At 40.4% G+C, this 8,964-nt stretch overlaps 1 protein-coding gene and 1 pseudogene across 1 annotated transcript; one reads left to right on the top strand and one right to left on the bottom strand.

Annotated features, from left to right (window-relative positions):
• Window positions 1–538: 538 nt before the first annotated feature.
• On the bottom strand, window positions 539–1,540 carry LOC101633631 (glyceraldehyde-3-phosphate dehydrogenase-like). The gene is given in 4 exon segments (XM_012725262.1): window positions 539–564; window positions 567–1,163; window positions 1,166–1,259; window positions 1,262–1,540. Coding segments are annotated over 4 exon segments (996 nt in total).
• Window positions 1,541–1,774: 234 nt separating this feature from the next.
• On the top strand, window positions 1,775–2,385 carry LOC101622185 (annotated as a pseudogene).
• The last annotated feature ends 6,579 nt before the right edge of the window (window positions 2,386–8,964 follow it).

The following is an 8,964-nucleotide window of genomic DNA, read 5'->3' as shown; positions in this document are numbered from 1 at the left end:
TCATGTCAACCATACCATATTCACTCGTGGATCTAGGGAGGGATGAGGGTAGAGGAAGAGGGAGGCTGGGAAGAAAGGAGAGAGATGGGGGGTGAGGTCTTGAAAGTGGTTCCCATGGAATTTGTACTTGCTTTTTGAAAACCTCATCACACTTATTGTTACTTGTTGAATAGTGTCTTTTTTTATTATATCCTTCTACTCAATATCTAATTTTCCTGTTCTATTATAGAGACCATGGGATGAAAACCTTGTGTTTATTTATTGTTGTATACCAAACACCTAAGGTAGTGCCTGTACATAGTAGGTTCAGTATTTGTCAAATGAATAAAATGTGGCCTAGACTCATTTTTCCCTCAGTAATTTATTGTTGATACATGATAAAGCTGGGGTCCCTAAGCCCTTCTCCAGGGGTTTTGGGATGGAACTGAGACTGGATGAGTTTCTCAGTGTGCAGGATAAGTGGGGAAAGGATTCCTCAGCAACTAAGGACCTCTCTCCTCTTCTTGTGCTCTCGCCGGTGTGGTGGTCCAGGGGGCTCTTACTCCTTGGAGGCCATGTGGATCTGAGGTCCACCACTCTGTTGCTGTAGCCAAATTCATTGTCATACCAAGAAATGAGCTTGACAAAGTGGTCATTGAGGGCAATGCCAGCCCCAGCATCGAAGATGGAGGAGTGGGTGTCACTGTTAAAATCACAGGAAACAACCTGGTCCTCAGTGTAGCCCAGGATGCCCTTGAGTGGGCCCTGTGATGCCTGTTTCACTACTTTCTTGATATCATCATATTTGGCAGCTTTCCCCATGCAGCAGGTCAGATCTACAACTGACACATTGGGGGTAGGAACACGGAAGGCCATGCCAGTAAGCTTCCCATTCAGCTCAGGAATGACCTTGCCCACAGCTTTGGCAGCACCAGTAGAAGCGGGGATGATGTTCTGGGCAGCCCCTCGGCCATCACGCCAAAGCTTCCTAGAGGGGCCATCCACGGTCTTCTGGGTGGCAGTAATGGAATGGACTGTGGTAATGAATCCCTCCACAATACCAAAGTTGTCACGGATGACTTTGGCAAGGGGGGCCAAACAGTTGGTGGTGCAGGAGGCATTGCTGACAATCTTGAGGGAGTTGTCATATGTCTCATGGTTCACACCCATCACAAACATGGGGCATCAGCAGAAGGGGCAGAAATGATGACCTTTTTGGCCCCACCCTTCAAGTGAGCACCAGCCTTCTCCAAGGTAGTGAAAGCACCAGTGGACTCTACATTATATATTCAGCACCAGCACCACCCCATTTGATGTTGGCAGGATCTGTCTCCTGGAATATGGAGATGGACTTTCCATTGATGACAAGTTTACCATTCTCAGCCTTGACTGTGCCATTGAATTTGCCATGAGTGGAATCATACTGAAACATGTAGACCATGTAGTTGAGGTCAATGAAGGGGTCATTGATGGCAACAACATCCACTTTGTCAGACTTAAAAGCAGCTCTGGTGACCAAGAATCCAATCCTGCCAAATCCATTCACTCCGACCTTCACCATGGTGTCTGAGAGGTGTGCTGGCACAGCACGGGAAGAAGCAGTTGTTGTTGGACTAACAGGAGCAGAGAGCTGTGACCTAGAATCTTAGTGCCCAATAAAGCAGCATGTGAAACATGAGTATAAATAACACACAATCTAATTTTTGGCTGAGTAGTGGTAGTCAGCACAAACAAGATCCTACAAAAGGTAGCAAAAGGGGAGCCAAGATGGAAGTGGTTGACCCTTTTCTAAGCAATGGCCACTCTAAGAGATATTGGGAAAACACTCATCCCAAGAACTCAAGAAACTAAATTTGCATCTGATGGCCTCAAGGGTCATGCTTTTGAAGAGAGCACTGCTGATCAGCAGAATGTCAAAGTTGCATTTACAAAATTCAAACTCATCATTGAGAGTTTTCAGGGAAAAACTCCCTGACTAATTTCTATGACATGATTTTACCCAAGACAAAATGTGCTCCATGGTCAAAAGTGGCAGACTATGAATGAAGTTCATGTTGATGTCAAGACTACTGGTGATCATTTGTTTCATCTGTCCTAAGTTGGTTTATTAAAAGATGCAATAAACGATTTGGAAGCCATCTTAAGCTCAGCATCAACAGGTCCCCCAAGTCTGGAAGAAGATGATAGAAATTATGACTTGAAGCCTGAGGAAAGGGGTCATCAATGAACTGATCCCAATAACAGTGGGGAAAACATAGAAAATGCTTGCTAATCTATTTAATGGGCCCATGATGTCTTTGTTAGAAAAGTAAAAATGCCAAAGCCTAAGTTTGAATGGGTAAAGTTATGGAGCTTTATGGTGAAGGTAGTAATTTTGGAAAAGCTACTGGGGATAAGGAAGGTTGAATGATTTGCTGGATATAAGCCACAAGTGAAAAAATTGTTTAAAATGCAGACTTAATGGTGACAAGTAAAAAATCTTACTTGTAATGCTTTAAAAAAGAAAAATACGGGCCCTCCCTGTTGGTGCAGCGGGTTAAAACACAGCACTAAGAAGCTAAAGCCACTTCCGCATGAGTTCGATCCCCGCCTGCCCTGGAGGTGACCACCTGGGGCAGCAGACCTCTCCTGACCCGCCCACCACTCCCCTCAGCAGTGTACTTGTCAGCCGGCCTGTTCTTCTCCCCACTCTGTCTCTGGTGAGTCCTCTCATTGCTCCTGCACCTCTGGCCTGTACCCTAGTTCTGTATGCAGAAATAAATAAATCTTTAAAAATAAAAATAAAAAATACATGGTCTCTGCCTTCATGTATTCTGCAGCCTAGGTAGAGAGCCTTAGGAACAAGCCCAAGAAACTCTGATATATGAAGAATCTACAGCACTCCCAAAATGTTTAATGCTATCAAGGCTTCAGTGACCAGTACAAGGTATTCTGATCCCCCTTATGATGATTACCATACAAGAAACATCTCTCTACCTTCTATTTGTATCATTTTCTAGTGTTGATACTCTGGTTTCTCTTCAGATCGTGTAAATCTTTTGCCTTTCACCATCTTATAGTATAGAAAGAACACAGGACTAAAATTAAGTCCAGGGTGTAGTCTATTAACCACTCTAGTTTCAGTTTCCCCATTTATGAAATGTGAGCGGGAGGAGGTTATTGGAATGATGATTGATTAGAAGTAATCAATCTAGAAGTAATCTTATAAAATTCTTAGAAAATCTAAGTTGAAAGTGACTATACAAGGAGGTACTTGTGTAAGCATCTTTAATGAAAAGATGCTTCAACAACAACCTAAATCATTGTAAAAACAGACAGAAAACTAAGCCTTATTTCATAAAATCACACATTGAATAATACATGAACTTAAAACATTGAAAGGAATATTTAGTTTTTTTTTTTCATTGAACACAAAAAAAATATATCCCTGCACACATAGAAAATAGTGCTGTGGCTTAAAAAAACTTTGATATTGATATTAGTTGAACTGTAAATTTTCAGGAATGTAATATTGATTACAGCTGAATACAAAAAGAACACAAGGAATTACATAGTTTACTATTGTCAGGAGAGAGATATGTGAGCAAGGAAGATTAATATGTAAGTGCAATGGTGTGGATTAGAATATATTGCACATTTGATTGAGTAGAAAAAGTGTGTGTGTGTGTGTGTGTATCCAGTACTTACAACTATATTTGAGATTATTTTAAAATCATCCATTAATAGACACTAGCCAAATCCATTAATTTTCTGTCTTTTCTCACTTTAGACCCAATTTTCCATGTCTAGGCTATTGCAATGATCTCACAACTAATCAATATATCAATCTTTACCAAATCACATTGACCACACCTAAAGCCACCAGGTCAATTTTCCTAAAGCATCCCTTTTTTTTTTAATGTCACTCATTTCCCTCATTCCTTTCTTCTCCCTATTCCAATAAAATTGCCCAGAATGATGGGGTTCACCTCAGGGCCACACATCATGTGCTCCAGAACAGGGGCTGTGTTTGTTTTTACTCAATCACTATCTTCCCAGCACCTAACACCATGTGAAGGGAAACTAAATGTCCAGTAAATGTTTGCAGAATGGGGTTCCCACTGGTGGCACACAGGTTAAAACACTGCACTATGAAGCTCTCAGAAGCCACTGCAGCACCAGTTCAATCCCCAGCCAGGGAGCTGACCCACGTGACATGGCAGACCTCTCTTGACCCACCCTCTGCTCGCCTTAACAGAGTACTTCAGTAGATTTGCCTGTTCTGCTCTCCACTCTGTCTTTGCTGAATCCTCTCACCCACCACATCGCTGGCCTGTAAGCCAGTTCTGTAAATATAAATAAATAAATCTTAACAAAAATGTTCATAGAATGAATGAGCATATGAATAAGATTACTCAATAGTTGCTGGGAAATGGAGTTAATGAAGCCTAATAGATTGGATTCTGGGTTCCCTATTTCCTCAAAAAATTAGAAGCCCCATTGTTTTTAATTATGTTGGTGTTCTTAAATTGCTTGAAAAAGGAATCGTGTTGCTTTAAGACAATTTGTAAACTAATGAACTAAAGATATCTCCTATACCTGACATTTAAGTTTTTTCCCTAGATCTTCTCTATCACTGTTAGCTCTCTGGGGACTCCCAAATTTGTTCTTAACTTGTTTCTAGAAGCAGCTTTGATTTAAACCTGGTCAATTATAATGTTAACATCTAGACCAGAGTTGAATCATTTAAGTGTGGTTTCTTGATCCCAACTGGGCACTTTCTGAAATTGCAAACATTTTTTTTTTATCAGAAACTAAGCACCTATGATTTATGTATTTCTTTTAATTATGTGAGAGACTCCAATATGTTTTCAATACATTTCCATTTGTTGCCACCTCAGGGTGAAGTTTGGTTTCTGTCACCTACCATCCAAAGGCTCCTGACAAACATTTTCTAGCCAGACTGAGACTGCTCTGAAAAATACCCACTCTTCTGCTTTGGCCATGAAATCCCTATATTTTTTCTTATCTACCCACTCATTCATGCAAGTATTTCCCAAGTAGCCACATTGTGCCAGACAGAAATCTAAATCCTACCTTCCCCAAAACTTCAGCTGCTGCCTATGACTGTTAGTGCTGATCCACCAACTTCATCCTGCTCCAGAAGCCAAGAGCACTCATGCTCAGTGGCACTTTCCCTCTCACTGGTGCACCAACCTCTGACAGAACTGTTTCTATGACATCATTCTATGAAATAATGGCCCTGAACAGAAATGGGGTGACAAAGCTAATGTGCAACTTGTCTAAATGTCTAAGGGTGTTGCTCATTACACTTCACTCCATAAGAATCTCGGGGGAAATTTCTTTCCTATCTCACTATCAATAGCACAGGTGCTTCTGAGTAACTGCTGCTTTTGTCTTACTTTTTATTTTATTTATTTTTTAAAGATTTATTTATTTATTCATACAGAACTGGGGTACAGGCCAGAGATGCAGAGGGTGAGAGGATTCACCAGACAGAGAGTGGGGAGCAGAACAGGCAGATCCACGAAGTACACTGCTGAGGGGAGCAGCGGGCGGGGCAGGAGAGGTCTGCCGCGCCAATGTTGTCACCTCCGGGGCAGGCGGGAATCGAACTCATGAGGAGTTGGCTTAAGCTTCTTAGTGTAGTGCTTTAACCCGCTGCGCCACCAGGGAGGGCCTGTCTTACTTTTTAAATGTCATCATCACCTTGTGAATGATTTAACTGGCTAAATTTCTCTTCTTGCAGTAGTTGCCAGAGTACTCCAATCAAACCCTCTTAGAAAGCAGGTAACCTTGTATGTGAAGTCAGCAATGATTGCGTCTGGGTACTAGAGGATGAGGACATGTTGTATTGGCTTAGTTTCTTAGACATGTAATTGGAGTGCCTTTGGGCTAGGCACTCAGTCTCTTGGTTACCATAAGCATAGCTACCCTGTTGTAAATTCAGTTTGTCACTTCTCACATGGATGTATCTGCTTGCCCTCTGAACATGGCTGATTACATGAGTCTGTGTCGGTAGTCTGCATTAATTTTTTTTTAAACAACATATTTTATTTAACCTATGGTACCCCAAATATTATCATCTCAACTTGCAGTCAACATTGAAAAACATCATAATGGGGAGGGTATTAAACCTTTGGAATTGGTGTCTCTTTACTTTTTGTTTGGTTAAATATGCAACATCAATGGACCACATTAGCTATTTTTAAGAGTGAGGCTAAAAGTTCTGGAATCAATTCCAGCGAGTTAGGTGAAGTTTCCCAAACTACTCAGCAATTCTCCTATACTGGTCGGGTGTCCAACAATTCAATTCAATTCTGACACTATCTGCTTGAAAATAGCTTCAGTTCCCACAGCTTAAGAGCTCAGTCCCACACTAAGGTGTGGGTAATAATTCCCGGTGCTCAAATCAGTTGACTATAGAACCTCCCATATAGGAGTTGATTAATTTGCTAGAGTCACTCACAGAACTCAAAGGAACATTTTACATACTCAATTGTTTATTTTCAAAGGCTATAACTCAGTAGCTGTAACATGAAAGAGAATGCAAAAAGCAAAGTGTTGGGGAAGGGCACGTGGCTACCACACCCTGTCTGAGTGCAGGGCTTGCTTGAAGCTCCACACCTCACCAACCTGGAAATTCTCCAAACCCCATCCTTCTATATTTTTATGGCGGCTTCATTTCATGGGCAGGATTGATTAAATCATTGGCCATTAGCAGTGGATTTAATATCTAGCCCTTCTCTCCTAGATGGGGGCATCAGGGCTCACCCTCCCATCCCCTGGCTGGTTCTCCTGGTGACCAGTCCCATCTTTGGGCATTTTCCAAGAATGGTGTGGTTGAAAGTGCTTTGTAATGACTAAAAAGACACTTTCATGGCTCTTATCACTTAGTAAATTCCAAGGGTTTCAGGATTTCTGTGGCAGAAACAGAGGCCAAATACATATTTCTTATAAATCACAATATCACAACAGTTCATTATTGTGTAACCATGACTGTCATTCATCTCCAGAACTTTTTAACCTTTCAAACTATGGCTCTGTGCTCATTAAATAATAACTTCCATCCCCCATTGATTGTCATTTGACTTTCTATGCTTTTGGGTTTGACTAGTTCATTTACTTCATGTTAATGAAATCATATAATCTCTGTCCTTTTGTGTCTGACTTATTTCATGCAGCATAATGTATTCAAGAGTCCACATTGTAGCATGTCAGCATTTCCTTCTGTTTTTCATCTGTATGTATATATTACATTTTGTTTATTCATTCATCAATAGTCTCCTTCTGTATTAGTCTCATTTCATGTTGACACAGTTGTTTATTTTAGATAAATCAGCTTTAATCCTTTTCAGATGGGGTGCAGAATAAGTTAATAAATAATAAACCCTTATTTTTCAGCCTTAACAAGACTCACTGGTGCCTAATGTGGGTGTGAGGTGAGTAGGCAGGAGGGGTGCCCATACCTTAGCCTGGGTGATAAGAGACACAAAACCAGCGGCAGACTTAGGTGACCTTGTCTAAGTGTTAGGGATCCTGTCTCCTCTCAGCTTTCTGCAGCATCTTTTCATATAAGGGCATGGTCATGATGAGTTACCTCAAAAACACTGGAATGGGGATGGATGGGGGACACACAGCCTGAGGAACTGTTCTTTTTCCTCTCCTCTCCTTTCTACTCCAGTCTCACAACAACAGGAGTCTCAGAGGAGACAAAAATATAGACTATTTTAATGTTCCAACATTACCCAATTGTCTAATTTGCTGAGAAATGTCTTAAAACTTTTAAAAATGGTGATGCCATTCAGTGATTTAAGGAGAAACCTTTAAACAGTCACTTAAAAAGAGAAAGCTTGCAAAGAACTTCAGAGTGCCAGGTTGTCCCAGGAGGCCAGGTTATGCAGGGTCAGTTGCTTCTTCACAAAATAATTAAAGGGTGTTAAAAGTGTCCATCCACATTCCAGCCAGAGTGTGCCTAGGGAATTCTCCCACATGCAGTCACACTTTGAATTGAGGGTGTTAACTCCAAAAGGCTCTTGTGAAAAGGTTGTCAGAGAGGAGCAAGACAGGGCTAGAGGAGCCTATCAACATAGCTTCTCTTAGAATCTGGTAGAGTCAGAGGAAGGGTCAGAGACCTCTAATTCAACTAGGCAATAGCTACCCATTGCCATTCCTGACAGGGACAGCCAGTGTGTGCATGTGTAATAAATATAAAAATACACAAGATAAAAGCTAATGTGTTGCTATGTTACTATTGCTGTGGGGAAATATGTTAGTGGAATTACATAGAAAATATATTGTGCAGAAAATATATTATGCATATAATTTTTTTGAGTAGAATACACTTAAGAGGGAATATACTATGAAGAGACTATATTATAGATAGAATGTATAATAATTATAAAGTATGTAATCTGTACTTTTATTATATTGATCCAAGCCTTGATATAAGCATTTTAAAAGTGTTACATTCTCTATTAAGTAAGGAACTTTTAATTGTGAAATGTGTGTCTCACACTCAGTTCTTTTTCTTTTTATTGAGAGATATTAATTTGCAACACTGTAAACTAGGAGGTTCTAGTTTACAGTTACCTCAGCATTTGCATAAATCTCACCAAATCTCCCTCGAAATGTCATTGTGACAATCAATCAATTGATCCCCATCTTCTCCTGCCTTTTCCCCTTTGGTTTATCACAATTTTACTGTGAGAAGCAGTTTGTTTTGTTTGCTCATTTGCTTTTTTTCTTTTTTATCCCATAAGTCAGTGAAATCATACTGCATTTTCTTTTTCCTTCTGACATATTTCACTTAACGTAATCCATTCAAAGCCCAACCATGTGTTGCAAATGGCAAGTTTTCATCTTTTTTGTGACCTAGTAGTATTCCATTGCATGCATATAAATATACCACATCTTTATTCATTCACCCATCTTCAGGCGTTTGTTTCCATATCTTTGCAATCATGACTAGTACTACAATGGAAG

This window comes from Condylura cristata, unplaced genomic scaffold (assembly GCF_000260355.1).
Source record: "Condylura cristata isolate star-nosed mole 26May11 unplaced genomic scaffold, ConCri1.0 scaffold00015, whole genome shotgun sequence".
Lineage (NCBI taxonomy): Eukaryota > Metazoa > Chordata > Mammalia > Eulipotyphla > Talpidae > Condylura > Condylura cristata.
This window is presented reverse-complemented; position numbering and strand designations above follow the sequence as displayed.